This window comes from Centruroides vittatus, unplaced genomic scaffold (genome assembly GCF_030686945.1).
Source record: "Centruroides vittatus isolate TY-2023 unplaced genomic scaffold, ASM3068694v2 contig_790, whole genome shotgun sequence".
NCBI classification, from domain to species: Eukaryota; Metazoa; Arthropoda; class Arachnida; order Scorpiones; family Buthidae; genus Centruroides; species Centruroides vittatus.
The window spans coordinates 1,052,482-1,075,097 of NW_027122510.1; the positions used below are offsets into that span (position 1 = coordinate 1,052,482).

The window sequence follows — 22,616 nt, forward strand, 5'->3', positions numbered from 1 at the left end:
TTGATACCACATCACACACCAATAACAGTGCTCCACAGACTATTAATAGCACACCATATACAGCAAACAATGCGTCACATACACAATTCGGTATATAATAGACAATTTAGTATTGTTTCAGACGACTGTTTTCTTTCCGACATTAACAATTGAAACACTTAATAATTATGACTTTTTCTACTTAACGACATGTATAATAAAACAGTACAACTGTTATAGATAAAAAGTACATCACTTTATGATAAATATTAATCGAAAATAATTATTTCATAATGTTAAATTGATTAGTTTAACGAATATTTTTGATACTTTTCCAAGAATTTATGTGATATTTCTCACATTTTATCATGATTTATATTATTTAAATTTTGATATTGATGGATAGGTATTGCTATTATCAAGTAGCCTATATCTAGTCCTACCTTTATACAGGTCTACCTTTTCGTGAACGTAATCAAATAAGTCTTTATGTCACGGATTTATACAGTTAATTCGTCACGATTATTGAATTTATGTAAATTTATTGTTTTTATATCTGTTTTAATTTATGTAAAAATCTATACTTATTTAATTCTAGAAAATAATTATAAAATCATTAACACCTAAATACTTATCGATAAACTATACGTGGCAGATTTATGTACCTGTTTCATCACGATAGCCAGTGCATAGCAACGTATTGGTTTTATATATTTTGATTTAAGTACTTGTTCCTGACACGTATAAATGTAAAAATATAGGTCTATGGGTGTTTAATGGGTATGTTTTATTTGTTTCGATACAGGAGAGATGCAGGCACACTGATACGTATAGATTTCATCATTAGTGATGTCTAACATTACATACAGATTGAAGATTTCTATTTCATTACAATAGAGTTAATAAGATACAAAGAGATTTGTGTTTCTGTTTAATTACAGTCTATAGAGCCATAAACAGCAAACAAACTCGACTTTTCGTTTCATCACAAGTTTATAGAAACATACAAAAAGAGCTGTATTTATGTTCTATCAAAATATTCTACAGAGCCACACACACATTTGTAAACATGAATGAAACATTAAACAGCTGTATAACCAGGTATACACACAAAAAACACTGCTGTATAACCACAGCTAAATACATAGCTGTATAACACAGGTATACGCATAAAAACACTGCTGTATAACACAGATAAAATTCGTTTAAATAAAAATAATTTCAGACAAGTTACTGTATGTATAAAAAGGTTTAAACATCAAAAAACATTTATTTTAAATCAAAAAACCTCGCATAATTTCATATAATAAATATTATATTGAGCAATTTAGCACGGTTGGCCACATCGATAGGGATTTAAACAGTAACATTATCTCAAGTAATATCATTCTTCTTGGTTATACGCGCATCAATGCATATATATACCATAATCAATATCGTAGTTGCGCTCAATATTATTAACCGATATAGATACTACAGACAATATAACATTAAATAAATCAATATATCTTCTAAAACTACAGGATAATTCTAATTTTCTTTTAATCAAAGAAGGAAATTTCGAGTACAGAAACATTAAAGAAATCTTCAATTTATATAACGTTTTCACTATATAGAGGTCCGAAAAATCTTTTTTTAACACGTTAAACATCATTATTAGTTATTTTTAATCGATTTTATATCCTTAGTAAGCAAATTTTAAGCGTAGAATCATTCAAAAAATGTATAATTTACAGGATTTTTTAAATTTCATTTAACATTTCAATCTTTTATCATTATTCGAGGATACCCACAGGTAGGCATTATGTCGGGCCCTAATTCCTGGTCCCCATAGGAATTAGGGGTACTACACAATGTGTTTTTCCTTTACTTACTTTAATAATCTAATTCGCTATATGGCTCCATTATGTGTTTTCCCCATTACTATGTGACCTACTCCACTATTACTGTATACAAATAATATTTTATATATATTTTATATGTGGTAAGAAGTTCCAGGCAAAAAAAATAAAAAAAATTCAAAAATTTCTGAATCCATAGAGATTTTTTTTTAAAAAATGTTTCATTTTTTCGAATAGAATTTTACGTTTGTAGCAACGTTGAGTTCAAGCGCATAAAACCACTCAAAAAATTACAATTTATAAACTCTGCATTTTTTTAAAAAAAGGAAAATATCTAATGTAATGTTTTCACCACATAGAATTACAATAAAAAATTCAAAAAAATACAGAAACAAAAAAAAATTCCCCTTCTTCTAACCTCAACCCATCATTATTACTCGGTCGGAACATCAAACATTCTATTAATGATTTAGAAATTCTTTAACTTGAGGCTATTCTTTATTCGTTTCTTTAATGAGTGACGCTTTTGTTAGAATCTTATCAACTAACTTTCAAAAAACATCAACAAATATATAAGACTTTATATTATTAAAAAGATATTTTTACAAGGACGAGTGTCTTGCTGTTGTTAGAATTACTTTTTTTTGTAATATTTTTATTGTTCTTATATACATTAAATGAATTTATGATTAGTCAAGAAAGATCACGTGGTGTTTTTTTTTTTTTTTGATTTTATTTCAATTTTATTCATTTTAAACTTATACTTTAAGTGGGAAATATTCAAAGAATCAACATCTGTTATATATATAGGCCTATATATAATATTTTTGCATTTGATGAAAAATGCAACATTTTTATATATATTTAATCTAAAAAACAAAAAAAATCAAAAACACACTTAAAAAATTGTTATTTTCCGTCCTCTCTCTCCATCTCTTCCTTCCTCTCTCTTCTACCTCTCTTCTTCCTCCTCCCTTCCCGATTATTTTTTACTTTTTTAGATTTTAATATTTATTTATTCAATTGTAACATAAAAATGTATTTACTCTTGTTAAAATTTCATCGATAGATTATCTAAAAATATATTTTTTTTTTGGATATTTTTAAACTTCAATAGTGCTTAAACTACTTATCTGTTAAAGTAAATGTGCGCTAAAGTTACGGTGTTTTAGATTCGAAAAATTCCTCTCTTTTTTTTTTGAATTTAAAAAAATACTCCCGAATATGATGAAAATGTTACAAATTTGAAAATTTCATAAAATTTCATTGTCGTAACATGTTTTAATTTTTAGATTTTTCCTTATCGGACTTTAAGAATGGGATGTCAAGAAATGATTGATTGTCTGTTCACTAACGTAACATTTTTGGATAAAGTTTCTGTTCCTGACAATCAAAAAAACCACCAACAAAAAAAAATATATGCCTAAGGATCGAATACACTTAGGCATATGTCTTATAGGTATTCACGATTCATAAATGACCCATATATTTTTTTAGTTTCCTTACTTTATCATAACGTTAATGTTCTAATGACTTGAAAGTCTAAAGAGCAAAATTCAGTTTAAAACGGTATAAAATTACCCCGAAAAACATTAAATAATAAAAAATATTACCAAAATAATACAAATATATTGAAATTATTTATTATTTTAATTATAATTATGAATTTTTTACAAGAATTGTAACACATAAACTCTTCAGGAAAGTGTGTTATAACTGGCTAATTTCAAAAGTATTCTTAAAAAATTATTAATATATGTAATATTAATTATAATATCCTTTAAATTTTTAACTTAAAAATTGTATAAATTTGCAAAAATATTATAATAATTTTAACTTAAAGCAAACAATGTTATACACAGCAAAAAGAGCAATTGTCTGGGGAACCAGAAACAGAGGGTGGAAAAACTTTATGGTTATGAGTTTATAGAACTAAACAAATTATACATTTCTTTAGAATAATTCACTATACCAAAAATATAATTCTAGGGATTAATTCATTATTATCAAAAAATTATTAATTAATAAATTTTTAAAATGTTGATTCAAAAATAAATAAATTTACAGAAATTAATGCAAAAATTGCATTAGTTACGAATTTCATACAGAAGACTATGGAATACTCACTTATTTCAAATAAATTATGACAATTAATTCATAAATATTTTGAATTCTAAGTTTAAAAAACATAAGTTTAAGAAAATAATCCAAAAATTTACATATTTATTAACTTTTTTTTAGAAGAAATGTATTAATTCCCACAAAGAAGAAATGTATTAATTCCTATGGAAAACCTCACTAATTTTAAAAAAATTATTAAAATATTGTTATTAATTTAAACTATTTTAAAATTTTAACTTCTAAGAATACAAATTTACAGAAAAATAATCTTCAAACACAATGTAATTTTCTAAAAAAAAGGTAGCTATAACTGAATAAAATAAGCAACATTTAAAATAATTAATAAAATTGTTTACTCCTTTAAAGCGGTATTAAACTTTTATATACATAAATTATAAGAAAATTTTTCACTTTAAAAACTTCTTAATATTGTTCAGTAAACATATTTCCACTTTTAAAAAAAGTAATAAATAGTTTTTAAATCTCAAAATAATCATTAATTAGATTTTTATTAATTTAATTATTATGTAATAGACACATTTATAATAGTAATTAAATAATTTATTTTAAAGTAAAATAAAATAAAATAAAAAAAAATTCTAAATTCAAGTATATAAAATTTTCTAAAACAGCAGGATAAAAATATAAATGCATATTATAATAATTAGAAAATTTAGTTTTAAAAAAAATCAAATTTATTAAATTAAATTAGTAAATATTTTGATTTTGAAATAAAATAATTCATTTTAAAATTAAAGCATCCAAGAATAAATTTTAAAAAATTAAAACAAATTATTTGAAATCATCAATCAATTTTAAAAATATAAAATTAAAATATAAATAAACATTAACTGTAATTAAATCATTTATTTTCAGATTAAAATGTTCAAAAAAAAATTTGCCAAAAATATCAAAATTTAAATCTAAACAGAAAAATTCAAAATAAATCTAGTAAAATGTAAAAAAAAAAAAGTAATAAATTTAAATAAGAATTTTCTAAAAATGCACACAAAATTAAAATATAAATGGACTTATAATAATTACATAATAAATTTCAGTCGAAATATTTTTTTAACTCAAAAAAAAATATTAATAATAATAAAATTAAGTCACATTATCAATTTTTATGTAAAAAAAAACCCAGAAAATTAAAATGTATACACCATTAAAATGTACACAAATGTACCAAAATGTACACAGAATTAAAATGTACCACAATAAAAATAAATTTACTCTAAAGTTAAAAAAAAAAATTAAAAAGTGCAAAATTTAATCATTAAAACTAAAAAATTTGAAATTTTAAAGTATCAAAATACGTTTATATAAATTAAATAATTTTTATTTTAATGTAAAAGTATTTTAAAAAAACTCAAAAGTGTTTCTAAAACACAAAAAATTAAATATAAAATTTAAAAATATAAATGAAAAAATTAGTATAATTGATTCCAAAAATTTTAATTAATTTAAAAATATTGATTATGATATTAATTTTTGGAATATGAATATAGAAAAATCAATTTTCTAATTATGGAATTTATTTTTACTTTCTCTCACTCTCTCTTTCTATATTTTTTTTGTTTAAAAAATTTAATTTTAATAAATTTTAATCAGGATTTAATTGCGAAATCCTATACTTGTTTAGATCTATTGTTCCATAACAAATTATAAAAGAGGAAAGGAAATTTTTGAAATGCTAAAAATCTATTGAATTTACAGTACAATAGAAGAATGCAGTTGGATAATCCTATTTCCAGATTTATGTGAGAAAAGAATTGCAAGAAAAATAAGAAAAAAAAAAAAGAATAAAAAAGTCTAGAAATCATTGACCATACGGTCAGTGAGGAAGCAAAAATCAATTTTAAATCACTATTACTACGTGATGATTTTCAAAAAAATATCAAAGAAAATCTTAGACTGAAAATGCTTTTCTTTGTTCTCAAAAATCTATGGATTATCATATCCAATAATACAGCATTATAATGCTGTAGAATATAAAAACGTGTGCATTAAACATTTTATTTTATTTTTTTCCCTACGTTAAAACGAGCTTAAAATGTAAAATTTATCTTACTTATTCGCCTGAAATCACGTTATGTTCGCTGTTTTGTAATATACACAATTAAGAATTAATGACGTTTAAATCAGCTTGTAATTGACATAATTAAAGTTTAATAACATTTAAGTCAGTTTGTAATTTACACAATTTAAATTAAACAGAATTAAGTCGTTTATTGTAGAGATTTCAAGGTCATTCGTTGAAAAATCATTTCCTACTCGAAGTCTCAAGTATAAATCTATATTACATCCAATAATATAATATTATAATGTTTTAAAATATAAAATTATGTACATTATACTTTTTATTTTATTTTTTAAAATATATTTTAAGATGTATTAAAAGAAAGTTTTCTTCCTGTTTGTGCGCGTTATGCATGTTATGCCTGTTATTTTGTAATAGACACAATTAGGGTTTAATGACGTTTAAGTCAATTTATAATTTATCCAACTAAAGTTAAACAGAATTAAGTATTCGGGTGATTTCAAGGTCATCAGTGATTTTTATTAGCTTTAATGTTGTGATATATTTTAACGTTCAGCAATTGCTAATTTTTTTTTTTTTTCCTATTTTCTATGCAAGTCCTGTGTTTGAATTCTATATTACAGCCAATAATAGGACATTATAATGGGTTAAAATAGAAGAACAAAAGAATAAATTTTTTCTTCGTGTTTTTTAAATTACGTCAAAATTCCATTTACACATTAAAAAATTTATTTCAATTATTCGTAATAAATACAATTAACATTTAATGTCGTTTAAGTCAATTTGTAACTTACACAATTAAAATTAAACTGAATTAAATCAATTATTATAATAATTTTAAGGTTATTAGAAAGTTTTGTACGTTAATGTGATATATTTTGATGTATTTTAACGTTAAATGTATGTTAAAAAATACTATTTTTTTATAAAATTCCTCGATTTTTAAATCCGAGTATCACTATAGAGGATTAAAATATAAATAAACACACTTATACTTTTATTTTTCTGTTTTTTTTTTAAATATGTTAAAATATAAAATAAACACAACGAGATTACATATCTTAAAAACACTTTCAAAATATTTTAAGTCAGTTATTTTTAACTCGTACACTTAACATTTAATGACATTTAAATCAGTATGTAATTTACACAATTAAAATTAAATGAAATTAAGTGAGTTATTGTAATGATTTCAAGGTCGTTAGTGAGTTTTTATAGCTTTTAACGAGATGCATTTTGACATATTTTTAACTTTTAAATTATGCTGAAAAATTATATTTTCCATCTTTTATCCAATAAAATATTATAATGAGTTAGAATGCGGTAAAAATACGTCTTTATTTTTATTTTTTCGTATTTTAAAATGTGTTAAATTCATCCTGTTTATATCCATGTTAAAAAAAATCATGCCATTTATTTAAATTTACACCGTTAAAATTTAATTGTATTTAAGTACACAATCGAAATTTTAAATGACGTTTAAATCCGTTTTTAATTTACACAATTAAAGTTAAACGAAATTAAAATCAATCATTTTAATAATTTCAATGTCATTATTGAGTTCTTATGGATTTAATAAGGTATATTTTGGTATAATTTAACGTTCAATATATGCTGAAGTATTGTAAAAATCTATATTTTCTATGCAAGCCTCGAGTCAGAAATACAATTTTTGTACCAGATCAACAGCTATATTTCTTGTTCCAAAATAAGAAACACGAAATAAACACTACACTATAAAATCCAATGTACAAGGTGTTGGCAATGTATTGGATGTGATAAAAAGAAGAGCAGTTTTGGAACAGAATAAATTTCAATTTCTGTTCTTATATATATTTTTTTTCCAGCATAATTTTTGCTTAAATTGCACTTAGAAGAGTAATTTTGATCAGAATTACAATTAATAATAATTTAATTTTAAAATTGTGTTGGAAAATAGTTTTGCTTAATTATTATTTTACTATTATTAAATTAATTATTATGCTTAAAAATTATTTTTCATGTTTTGTATGCATGTATAATTTAAAATATATGCTATCGATCTCAAATTATTAGTGTCTTCCCCTGTACATCATACTTTTCCTGATAACAACAGAGTCATGCCGGTCATCTATTTAACTTCGTCATGAAATTAGTCATAAAATTGCATACTTTTTAAAAAATTAGTTATTACATAAATAATTACAGAAGAGAAACGTCATAATAAAAACATATTTTACATACTTAAACGAAAAATTAGGTTAAAAACAGATTGACGAACACACCCTAAGATTTTTCAAGGTATGCTTGACTAAGCTCCGTGTCTGTGACTAAGTATATATATATATATATATATAAGTAAGACCCTTATGCATTTCAATAGAAATGAATTGAAGTTACACCCAAAAGTTATTTCCTGTCATTCTATTACTTCAAATCTCTCATTAATCATTTAAGTAATTCCCATACCACTCTATTTAACAGCTGAAAAAAAATCTTCAAACTCCCCCTCAACTTTAATTCAAAACAAATAAATCTTCGAGGTACACTAAGCGTTTCAATTTATAGAAGAGACCCTCAAGGGTCAAAAAATAGGAATAAAAATAAATAAATAAAAAAAAGAAAAGATTAGGTTACATTTAATAAAGTAGTGAAGCGAGTCTGTACTATTTTTCTTTTCTTTTCTTTTTTTTTAAGCAGGAATTTTATAGTATTGAAGAAATGCACTTTACCTGATGCTACGAAATACACTCCCTTTTGGACCAATTCGTAGGAAAGTATTGGGTGTGGTGGCCAGGTGAAAATAAGCGCTCTTTTCATTGGCTATAAATGTATCCGGTACCCATATCCTATCAGCTACTTCTGCTCCTACAGATAGGCTTTCCAGTCCAGCTTTCGCTTGAAATCTAAGTCGATCATCATCCCATTCTTGACGAAAATAAAAGTCTAAAGTAAAATCCTGTAACAGAAATTATTCGTGTATGGTATAAAAATAACTATACCCTAATACCATACTGCTATATTAATAATTTTTTAAAAAAGAATTAATTTTTATTAATTTTAAATACTAATATTAACTTATCTCTCTATATTACAGCATTAAGTGTATACAGTATACTCCTATATAATGTACTGTACAGTTACTTACTCTGTACTATACGTTGTGTAGGAGTTTACTGTGTTAACAAGTCTTCTAAAATTGCAATCTTTATTAACTTTAAACAGTATAATTTTCTTTGTTTTTATGCTTATATTATTACAGTCGAACCTCATATAATGACCACACACCTGTAAACAGCGGCCATATTTTAGTGCACTTTTTAAAAACAAAAATGCATACAAAACGTGAAAAATTATTATTCATGTTTTGTATGCATGTATAATTTAAAATATATGCTTTCGATCTCAAATTATTAGTGGCTTGCCCCTGTATATCCTACTTTTCCTGATAACAACAGAGTCATGCCGGTCATCTATTTAACTTTGTCATGAAGAATATTTGTTAATTGAAATCACGCGACTTCCGGTCTATACCGGAAGTTCGTATATAGTTAATCGGAGCCTTTATCCCTAATTTTCTATATCTAGTCTCGAATTTTATATATCTAACACCATTCTCGAAATTAAAGAGAAACAGACAGACAGGTAACAGACGGATGACAATACGTCTACAATTCTTTCAAATTGCAACCCAATAAACTACAAACAACGACCATTTCTTTAAAATATTTCCCTCGGTGTCCGTTGTTTAGAGGTTTGACTGTATGTTTGTTAAATACTACTACAGTATTATGTGTTGCGAGTAATACTGTAATAAAAATGATTTTTTTTTATTAACTGTAAACAGTAATACTGCAACATTAACACTAATTCACGTACTAAATTTTCAAAATTAATACCGTAAATACTTGTTTGTCGCAGTACTGCAGTACTACAGCTTGTTTATTAACACAAACAGCACTACAGTAGTACGTGTTACCAGTACTAACACGGCTTCATTTTCGAAATTAATACTGTTAATACTAGTTTATTAATAGATCATACTATAAATATTTATTATTAATAAACATTCATTACTTTAGTAGCGTATGTTGTGTTGATTATAGTGTATTTCTAATTGGTTTTCTTCTAGTTAGGTCTATTATAGTATATACGTATTGGAGGGCATTATGAGTGTAGAGCACTTGTCCACACTTGGGACTAATTCTAGTCAGTTGTGGGAAACTTCCCAGATATTGCTATCAACCAATCGATTGTATGTCCACTTCTAGCCAAGTTAAAACACTAATCTGAAACACATCCCCCCAGCTTATAAGATTAACTAGAATATTCTTGGTATATGAAGTGCTGTGAATGGAATAAGATAATAAGAATTCTACCTAGATTAACTCGAAATACAGGATAATGATGATGTTAATGCATTAGCTAACGATACTAAATTAAGAAACAATCTGAAGATAGGAACGAAATTAGCTGAATAAAAAACGAATAATATCTAGTTTAAATATTGTTTAATTCAGTTATTGTGTTAAAGAATAAAGGAATAAAAAATAGGGGAAAAAATACACAGAAGAAAATAAACAGGACAGAAAAAACAAGAGGAAACAGTAAGAGAACATAGGAAATTCTTTTAAGGATGCAGCTTCCTATGTGGTGTTCTTCTCAGAAAAGTTTCACTATTTGTTCTACTCCATTTATTTCTTCATCTTTTCCAACTGTTTGCTCTTCCAGTTGAATTTAAAAAACTTTCGGAAAGTTCCCATATAGAAAAATTTACTACTCATTTTTAATATTAAAAATAAGCGTTTTTAGGTTTTTCATATTTAAAATTCTACTTTACTAAAGAAGTAAATTTACTAAATATATACTGTTAAATATGCTGTAAACACTGACATATTTACACTATTGAAAAGATGCTAACGTTGTTGTTAGATTATCCTGGTATTCTTTATTTATTTTCATCCTTAATAATTGCTATTATTACCTTTAAGTCTTTAAATTTGGTAGGGGAATATTAAGGGAGTGGGGCCTTGTCTCTCGAAGTAATAGACCGATTTTTCTGAAAATATCAGGAAACATTTCCTTCTAATATACGAACCTCCCTGCAAAATTTCGGAAATATTCAACAAAAGGTACAAGAGTTATTAAGCTTTAAATTAAGTTAACAATGTTGCTTAGCAATTGGGTGAAACATTACTGAACAATATTTTTAATATTCTGTTAAAGAAAACACTGCGCTATTGTTAATATCACTCTTGAACAAATTAAAATGCGCCACAAACTATTCATGATTTTGTATTATGCATTTGTTATACACTATTTCTACTTTCACTATTAAATAAGTCAACGTCCCCTAAGCACTAACTTTAATTTTCTAATTAAATAAATCAGCAGGAGTTAAACAATATATTCTAATTTTACTACTAAACATATTCTAAATATTCTACTATTTAACAAGTAAATATGTACTAAACATTCTTTTTACTTCAACTTTTAACATATTATACACTATTCGTAATTAACTTATAGACTAGTTAACATCTGCTAGACACGTCTACGTGTTACACATCTCTAACTCTAGAAAAAAACATGTGCTACACACATCTAATTCTATCAAAAGTGTGCTACACACTTCTAATTCTACGAAACGTGTGCTAAATGCTATTTCCAAGTGTTAAAAACAGTACCAAATTACTCTAAATGCATGTCTAATTCACTCTAATTAGTCAACACACGTGTACAAAGAAGTATAAAGTCGTTTCATAAGATACAATGCATACAACAACAATAAGAAAAGAAGTTAACACGTGATTTTTTAACGTTTAAGTCGTCAATTTGACAGTAAAGTTTTGTCATCAAGTTTAGTATACAGTTGAAAAGTTATATATTAAAGTTAGTTAAATAACAAATTAGTTTTCTTAATAGTTTTGGATGAATACCAAATAGAGCAGGTGCGCTTTATTGATCTTAGCTATAGGAAGTTAACTTGTATTCGGAGCATGTGTTCGATACATTACATATGTATACTATTATATATTTATCTATATCGATATTTTAGTAGTAAAAGATCTAGTATTTTTTTACACGATAAACTGCGGCGAGTATATTTAAATTTATAAAATTAATCCGTAGATTAGAGAGGGATTTAAAACTCTGTTAACCCCCTTTTTTTCCTCCTCCCTCTCGACTGTGTGATGAGGTCAGTGTAGAAGTGTATAGCGATCTATCAGGGGAAAGGGGATTAAAGCGATTACTGAGTGAAGTCGTAAACAAACAAATAAATAAATTTTATTAAAATTACACGTTTATGACGTAAATTTACCGTTTTCGAAAGTAATATGAATGTCTGGTCGTAGGTTAGTGTCGAAAATCCCTGTAATGAAGTGAAATTCGCTTGTGTGTATGAACGTTCGCGTGTAGAAAAAAAGGGAAAAAAACTGTATTTATGAGTGTAGGAAACGTGATAAAATTGAGGTCGTGGATGTGTTATTGATATTTTCTTATCGTCACTTTTTATAGTAACGTTATGAACATTTTCATGGAGTTACAATAGAAAATTGGAACTTGTTAGTGGTTTCTGGGATAGATTGTGTAAACGGTGACGTAAAATTGAGAGTAGTGTACACTTTTACGTCATTACTACGTCAGTCCCAACGGCGGAAGTGAAAAATGACGTGACATTTATGCAAGTGTGCAGACTATTCTAATCGTAACGTACAGTTATATTCTTAATGGCTCTATCTATGTCACTGTATCTATGCCAAGTCTACGTCACTTACGTCTTTAGGTGGCTGTTATATATTTTTACACATAAAAGAAATAACATACATTTTTTGTATGTTGATGCTTATCGTAGATAAATAGTCAAAATGTATGCTGTAAAATGAATGCATACAGTATGTGAATTGTTGTAGTTGAATACAAGCTGTATGTTGAATGCATGAATCATAAATAAATGCAGTATATAAACGTGAAAATATGGATGAATCATAGATGAATTATAAATGGGATATCTGTTATGGTTGAATAAGATATACTCATATAAGATCTATATATTTATATTAAGGGATGTGTATATAAATCACAGATGAATAGACAAATCATAAGATGAATGTGTAAATGTGAGAATTATCAATGCTCTTAGACGAGTGTGTGGATTACAGGGTAAATATAAGTGAATATAAATCGTGGGGTGAATGTATGAATCATAAATGAATGTATCGATTTTAAAATATACTTATCTAAGATCCCTATATTTAAATGGATCATCCGTTTATGATATAAATAACAGACGAATATATAGGCCTAAATCATGTTATAAATGTATGAATCATAGCTGAATATGCAAATATTTTGATGGAAGATGAGTGCGTAACTCGTGGAATTTTATGTGGTAGGTGAGTACATAGCTCATAGAATTTTAGATTACATAACATAGCTCAGAATTTTATACATGGTAGAGTATAAATCAAGGCTTAAATGTATAAATATAAATTACCAGGTACATATATGAATCAAAGAAAAATGTAGAAATCAATAAGATAAGCGTATAAAACATAAACGAACGTACACAAGGGCGACACATGTATGAATCATAAGCGAATATATAAATTACGATAACGATATAAGGATCATGTATGAATCATTAAAAATCCTCGCGCCATATACTTTATTATTATCTAATTTTTTATAAACTTAATACTAAAAATAATAATAATTATAAAGATTTTAAAATAACAATATCAAAGTTATTTATATACTATTTAATAATAACAATAACAAAGTTTACACGAAGCTGCACTAATGCTTCATCTTGTATTAATAACAATACACAACTAGATTGGACGAAGTTAGTGAGTCAACCTTGTTTAAACACATCATTAGTTTCCAAGATAATCAACATAATATTGTATAACTAATTAATTTCTTAATTACACATCAAAATATTTTCTGATTTCACTTTGTTAAATTATTAGAAAGTGAGAATTTTATGTTTAATTTTTATTTTTGTTTTTTTCTCCTTAGTTTAATAAACGTTTCTTATTCCTTTCTGGGGTGAGAAAGAAACCTTATAAAATTTAAATTATCCTTCGTTGGGAGTGAGGATAACGTCCTTTTTAAGAGATGAGAAATGTAACCTTTTCACTCTTAAAAAACGAGGTGAGAAACATTCCTTCTTATACGTGGAAAGGGGGTGAAAAACGAACCTTCTGTTCTACTAATTATAAAATTTGAAAATCACACCCTTCTAGATGAGAGAAATATTCTTTCTCATCCTCAAAATAATGAGTAGCATCCCTTTTCACTCCTAAAAAACGAGGTGGGAAACATTCCTCTCATACGTGGAAAGGGAGTGAGAAACGAACCTTCTGTTTTACTAATTATAAAATTTAAAAATCCCCCCCTTTCTGGAGGTTGTAAATATTTTTATGGTCCAAAAATCGAGTAAAAATATACTTTTTCGTACTTAAAAATTGAATTTTTCGAACTTTCTACTAAATAAATTTGAAATCAACCCTATGTGGATGTTAGAAAAGCTCGTTCTCACCCTTCAAAAAGAAAGGAAAACAATCCCCTTACCTTCAGAAATGGGGTGAGAAATTAATTTTTTTACATTCAACTAATTATAAAATTTTTAAAATATTTTTGGAAAAGAACCATTCCTTCTCACCCCCAAAATCCGGGATGAGAAACATCCTCTAATCCCTAGAAAGAGGGTGATAAACGAACCTCCCTCCATTCTTCTGCTAATAAAATTTGAAATCATTCCCTCCTGGATGCGAGAAACGTTCTTTCTCATCCCTAAAATGATGAGGAGCATCCCTTCTCACCCCCCAAAAAACGAGGTGAGAAACTCTCCCTCACATCCCTGGAAAGAAGATGAGAGAACAAACCTTTATTTTACTACTTGTAAAATTAAAATAATTTAACAAAACTCAAATATTTTAGTAATTTTTTGGCCTATTTAAACAAAGAAATTTGGCAACATCCCAATCACATTCAGGTAATGTATACATACAACTAAATTGTTTAAATTTAATTTAAAAAAATACTAGACACTTACCATTTGTACTTCGGAAACTGAACTAATACTAAGAATGTACATCGTAACTCCCACCTCCACTGGTGGCCCTATCAATATATATAAATATTTAAAAAATATACAATTTTTTCTCAGTTTTAAATAATTTTCATACAAAAAATTAAAATAATAATAAATAATATAGTTAATTCCTTTATTCCGTGTTTAATTCTGTAATTTTTTGCGCAATTGTCATGTAATTTACTTGTTTTATTAGTGAAATGGAAGAAATCGTAACAATTTTGAAGATTATTACGTCATTTTTTACTGTTGTGTTTTGATTATTACGTCACGAGTATTATTTACGTAATATTTTAATTGTTGTAGTTTTTAAATTTATGTCAGTTTCTCTATTGTTACGATTTTAAGAGTCGTATTTCGTCTTCTTATCTATGATTGTTACGTCATATTTTGCGCATAACAATTTTTATTTATATACATTTCATGCTGTAAAATGTTACTAAATTTACAGGAATTTTAATATTATGACGATTTTTCTCGTTATATTAATGTTTTTCTATTTAGTGTTACGTTATGAGTTTGATTAGCATGTTTTTTGTCTATTAAATGCTTCTAAATTTATACAGTTACGCTTATTGTTACGATTTCGTTCGTTATTTCGATGTAGTCTCGATGATCGTTACGCTATTTTTAAATGTACGTACTTTCCCATGTTCGCATTCTAACAGTTACGCGTTACCATTAACATTATTGAAATTAATGTTGTCTTTTGCATGATTGTTACGTCATATTTTGCATAAAGTTGTATTTTACTTATTTAAACTGTCAAGTGTTTCCAGATCTACGTCAGTTTCATTATTGATACGGTTACGATTGTTATGTTGTTACATTCTTCACTATTGTTAAGGCATTTCACGTGTACTTTTTTCCGTGTTCATTTTTACTTTTATATATCTTTAAATTCACTATAAGTTAGCTTTATACGATTGTTACGAAGATAGCTGTTATGATTGTTACGTTATGTTTTTGTATATAAGTTCTTTTGCATGCATTCAAACCCATCAAGTGTTATGAAATTCATATTAGTTACACTATTGTTAATACATTGATGTACTCTTGATTACTGTTACGCATTTTTTCATGTAGATTGTTTAATATATATCTTAAACTAGCAATTGTTATCGTTACGTTTTTGATTGTAATATATTGTTGTATTTTTGAGAATTGTTACGCATTTAAATTGTTTTGTAAACACTTAAACTATTAAATATATTCAGATGTATATCATTCATACTATTGTTACGTTTTACGTAACGTATAGTTACATTATTAATTACCGTCACGCATTTTTTCATGTAGATTGCTTGTATACATTTAAAACTATCAAGTGTTACTACATCTATATCGCTTATGCTATTGTTACGTTCAGATCATAACATATAGTTATATTCTTAACGTCTCTATCTATATCACTGTATCTATGCAAAGTGTACGTCACCCACACTATTGTTACGTCTCTGGGTGCAACGTAATGATGCATTCTCGATGACTGTTACGCATTTTTGCATAATTAAGTATTTCCAAATTCACTACTGTTACGATTTTGAACATTACGTGTATATTTTTATGATATTTTTAACTTTTGTAAAAATTATACGCACCCCCTTTCTAAAAAAATACATATTTATATTATATAATTTCCAAAAATTCAGGTGCTAAAACACTTAAAAATCTCTCTCCCTTAACCAAACGTCAAACGTAACATTAAAACACGTAAAATTTATTAAAATATACAACCGTAACACACGTAAACAACGAAAAACAAAATTCAAAAACACAGAATTAATCGTTTTAATTGTAAAAAGTAACGTTGTTACGCTCAATTTTTTAGAAAATTCAATTGTAAATTGCAATTTATATTATAAATTCCTTCATATTATAAATATAAAACAAATACAAAAAAAAAATCTAAAAGAAAAAAATGCCCTTGTTATATTACAAATTATGCTATACACAAGCAAGAATTAAGTAGAATGTATGTTTAATATAATATAGTTAATTATATATTTTAATTATACTAATTAAATTTAAAGGGTTAAAGTGTTTGTCTGACCAAAAATTATCAGGAAAAATTTAATGTACATGTCTGAAAACATATATTATATATATATATATATATAAATAAAAATAAAGAGTTTACTCACCTCCATAATTGGGCCTTACTCTTTTGTCGTAACTGTTGTTTGAAAAGAAGCTGTTTAATATATGTGATATTTCTTTTCCTTTTTCTCTATAAATATATAAAATATATAAATTATAAATATTTATAATATAAATAAATGTATATTATAATTATTTTTAACGCTTAATGTGTAGAAATATACGAATTAGTTGAGGCATATATCAAAATAGTATCATCAATTTTGCCAATTAATTGATGATGGTATTGATGATGATAATATAAAAAATTGTGTAAATATATTAATTAAAATTGATTTTTAAATGTTTCTCCTTTTGTTTCTAATAAGTAAATAAATAAAATTTACTACCCAGCTCATCATTAACACCTTGCAACTCTTGCATACACATAGCTTTAATTTTTAAATTAATTAAATAAAAAAAATATATTAAAATAATATAATTTCAATATAATATTTTTAATAGGGAATAGTACATTACTTTATTCTTAGTCAGTAACTGACCTTGACATTTTATCTTGTAATATAAAATTGTAGTAAACAGGAATATATAAATTTTTTAAAATATTATTTTATATATTTATATATATGTATATAAAAATTAAGACGATAAAGATTTTAAAAAATATATATATATATTAAATTTATAATTAAAATGGGGTATGAAATTGATAAAATAAAAAGAAATAAATAAATAAACAAATAGAGTAAGTATGGAGATAATGAACTTGGTATGGTAACGCTTTTAATAGCATCAACTCGACCATATGCTGTATTGTTAGAGTAAGTAATATTACGAGATTTGATAAAAATGAAAAGGAATAAAAAATAAAATACTGCATGGAATATTGCCAGGGTATTCGATACAAAGAAAGATAAATCATGTGAAGAGAGAAAAAGATTATCAACAATTGTCTGCTATGTTGGCAGTAAGGAAGATACTGATGTTACAGCGGTGACCATGGCAGCCACCTGTTTAACGCACACACACTCTCTCTCCTTCTCGTCATCTTACCCCGCACACTTCAGCAAATATTCATAATATACCGATAAAAAAAACGTAAGTAAACACGTCACACGTCATACTTACTGAGAAAAAGCAAAGCATTGGTTCCATAGAAGTGGTAAAATGACCAAAAACCCACTGAACATCAGCAAGTTTCGAACATTGGTCATATCTTCTTAGCCATTTATTTTTCTTGAACTCGAATGGTGGTATACACCTCGTTACACAAATTAACTTATGCCCTTCTTATAGATAATCCAACTTCACACTGACGTATATCCTACGAAATAGTAGTATCCAGGGTTATAAAACTGCGTTTTGCCGCCCGTGTTGTCTATCATATCTCTTCTTATTTGTACACAAAAAATTTTCTATTCTTGTTGTATGATTGTCGCCGATACACTTGTACTTATTACATTCGATGGCTTGCAACAGCTTTGTAAATTCCTACGACGTGTTGAATTAGACAAGTGGGGCACTGTCAAAACGCACTGTCTACAATGCCTCGTATGGCCGCGATGGACGGTGGTGTTCACAGGCCGTGCGAATATCGATCGCAAAAGTAATAATGCGCATGCCATCTGCGCATACGTTCCCTTCTTCACCTTTCATCGTTTCTGATTCGTAATGGAATCCTTCTCGGTCGGAGAAGAATTCAAAACCAAAAAATTAAAAAAATAAAAAATAAATTCCCTCTCTCTCTTTTAATTTCTAAATATTCTCTACTTGGCACTCTTCAGCGCCAAGTACTAAGTAATTACAAATGTAACACAAGGTAAAAAAAAAATATATATATATATATATATATATACACAATATAATTCTGTTCTTTAAAGAATAAAATGTAAATATCTTATGATTTTTCTACTTGGCGCTTTCTCCGCCAAGTAAAAATTCATTTCATATCTACATATTACCCTTTTCAATTAATTTATCTTATTTTATTACCTCATATATAATATTTTCCAAACTTATTCTTACCATATTTATACGGCACTATGTGCCAAATAAAAATTTATTTCATATTTACATATTAATTTTAATTTATCGATATTATTTTCGCAACTTATTTCTATTAAAATATTAATTTTTTACATTGCACAAAGCGCCAAGTAAAAACTGTATAAAAATTATACAAAAATAATTTGTATTGTGTTTACACTTTTATTGACATTTCTTGTATTTTATTATTTAATAACATTTTTTTTTAATGTTTTTATTATTTAATTTTATTTTTTAAAAATTTGTACATGTATTTGTTTTATTTCGAATTTTTTTAAATTTATTTTCTTTGCGAAAAGTAAATAAAATTAGAAATTTTTTTAAAAAATTATCTGTAATTTATGCGCACTTTATATTCAAATAACTTTACACTTGGCATAAGAGTGCCAAGTAAAAGTTTTTTTTAAATTACGAAAGTTATTTTATTATTTTATTTTTAGTATTGTATATAACAACACGGAAAAATTAAGTAATATACAATAAACATAATTTCCTTGAATTTTTTTTCCTAAAAAAAAAGAAATTCTTCGGAAATTTACATCGATTTTTTTAAGAATTTTCATGCTTCAAATCCATGTTAACATACATCGCATTAAATTAAATACTAGGCGCTTTTTCGATAGTGTATCAAATAAGTGCTTATTAAGTGGTTTGCTGTGTACGTCACAGAACAGACGGCTACCGCTGTGATATATATTTAAGGATCTATTTATATATTAATTCACCTTAAAAACAAACGAATGTTCCGTGTTGTATCGTGAGGTGAACTTACAATTTTATTTTTACGCGCACATTTGTATATAACTGTAAAATGTAATTTTAAATTTCATTAGGGCACTTTTTCGCCACCAGATGGAGACACAAATTTTCTTACTTTTCTCATTTACAAGGAAGTATCTTTCAGGTTGTATCCAATGCCACATGTTACCGTAGGAACGTAACACATGTTAGCATTGTTTACCATAAACTTATGTTAAAATTAACACATAATGTGTAGTACACGTATTACTAGGAACGTACTCCTGATAATGTCAAATGTGGAAATTTTTAGAGTGATTTTTCTGTTAAAAAAAATGTAGGGCAATTAAGATATTAAGCTGATACATAATTTATACAGCACATCCAAAAGTTTCACGAATCGAAAAAAAAATGATGGATAAAAATAATGATGAGAATTAATTGAAGTCGTGTCTGAATTGCGTGTAATAGTTAATAAAAAAAATAAAATAAAAATTATTCAATAGGTAAAAAAAGAATTATTAGATTGAGAGAAATTAAATACATTTACAATACATTACTTTTACTTTTTATGTTTTGTTTCGTTAACACGATGATATCTCTTTCAATTCAATTTCAAATGATACAGAATGTGTTTTAATGTGTTTCGAACGTTGCAATACATTTGGCAGCAGCTGTGCAGTGCGTATAGCACGTTTTAACGTCTTTTAACATGTTAAAATACATCAAAAGTTGCTATTTACCAACTTTTTATTTGTTTGAGACATTCTAAAATATGTTAGAACGAAATTGAACATGTCCGAACATGTTTGAACACGTTAACACTCAGAAAAAAATGGCGCGTAAGATTTGATAAAAGTGCTCAGAAGTGTTAAAATATAAATTTTTTATCCATTTGTACGTGTTGAAACATAATGAAATGCAGTTTAACTTGTTCAAACATGTTTAATTAATTTTCGATGTGTTTGAACATGTTCAGATTTGTTTGAAAGGCCAACGGGTACGACATGAATACAAGATAATTTGGTATTTTGACATTTGAAACGGGAAAGTTTCATCTATAGAAACCGTATGTTTACCTCTTGACATATACCTTACTAATATTAGGATTTATCCTTTGAAAAGATAATTATAATCTATATATATATATAATGACATTGATAACTGAGGGGGGAACTCTTAAAACCAATTTACAGTATAGTGAAGAGCAATACACGAGACTGTTTAAAGTTAAATCAGCAATTATAAATGTACAGTACAAGCTATGTACAGTTAAAAACTATATACGGTATATTAACTATAAGTAATCAATAATTTATTAGATTTATTATAAATAACTGTGTTTGTTTATACTTGGCAGTTGTTTACTATATATTACGACAAAGTATATGATATGAGAAGTACTGTGCAGTACATGATATTCGCTTGTAACAATGGACGTTCTCAGAAAATTTTCCAGTGGGACAGGTGTTTTTTTACAAGTAGATTATATAACACAGTATTGTATCAATACAAACAGACAGACAAAGTGTACGAATATCGTGAGTGTAAGGCAGTGGCTCGTTATCCTATGGGAAAAAAAGGCAATTGCTTGGACCCTCACTGGCGGGGTGCCCCAAACTTATCTTTTATAAGAAAATATTTTCCTAAAGAATAATGTTTGAAATGAACACTGTATATGGGACCCCCTAATTTCGCCTGGACTACATAAAGCTGTAACGTGTAAGGTGTAAGGTATAACGTGCCACTGGTATTTCAATCACTTTTACGATTATAATTTGTGAAATTTTTAACTCTATCACAGAGCTGCCAGATGCTCTGTGTGTCCTCTAAAAACGCCTAAACTTGTAACAATAATTTGAAATAATTACAGTATACATTCCCAATCAAAATCATTAAAAATTTTGGAGATTTTGTTGAAATGAATATTAGTAAAATAGGATAAGAAAACTTAGTCATTGAGGATTAATTAAACAGAAGATAAATATGTACTCTAGTACCTCTCGTGTTTCAGTTTCAATTCTGTCTTTGTGCAGAAAAGATAGCTACTAAATAAAAGATATTATTTTGAAGCAAAATTGTCAATTTATGATAATTAATCGTGCAGTGACTAATGATATAATGTTTAAAAATTGTTTGTTGAATACGTCTCGTTATATAAATAAAAATACAATACTGTGAAGGCGATTAAGGTGTCAACCTATCGTTCTGGGGTATCGGGAATCGAATCCGGACGATCAAATTCAGGAATGTTTTATGGATGATAAGTCTTAGTTATGGTGTACCCCATTCCTCACATTCATTTATTTCACCAAGACCATGATGATTATGGAATAAAGCACACTGTAAATGAAAATTAAAATATTTACGATTATCACTCTTCCTTTTCTTATACCAGATAATGAAGTTTTTACTATTTATTACGTATTTCATATACTGTAAATAACAAGAATTTGAATTTAAAATGAACTCGAACCCGAATCCAGATCAGCTCAGAAATTTTAAACAGATAAGTTGATCCGGATATGTGGGCCCTTTTTCCATTATGGTATCCTCTCCTTTAAGGGCCTGAAGGCACATAATGAGAAGGGAAAAAATCCTCTTAGGCAGCAGCAAAAAATTAAAAATGAATAAATAACATTTTAAAGTGTTATTTATAGTAAGATCG

The 22,616-nt window shown here is 26.6% G+C and overlaps 1 protein-coding gene across 1 annotated transcript in view; it reads right to left on the bottom strand.

Moving 5' to 3' along the window:
• The window catches only part of LOC136981745 (gamma-aminobutyric acid receptor subunit beta-like), a 91,028-nt gene extending 72,297 nt beyond the window's left edge, over positions 1-18,731 (bottom strand). Inside the window, exons 1-4 of the mRNA XM_067278105.1 lie at positions 18,293-18,731; positions 17,209-17,294; positions 15,026-15,093; positions 8,694-8,920 (exon numbers count right to left, since the gene is read on the bottom strand). Coding sequence (XP_067134206.1) covers positions 8,694-8,920; positions 15,026-15,093; positions 17,209-17,294; positions 18,293-18,378 — 467 coding nt within the window. The 5' untranslated portion in view covers positions 18,379-18,731. The remainder of the gene's footprint in view (positions 1-8,693; positions 8,921-15,025; positions 15,094-17,208; positions 17,295-18,292) is intronic.
• Between the last annotated feature and the right edge of the window lie 3,885 nt (positions 18,732-22,616).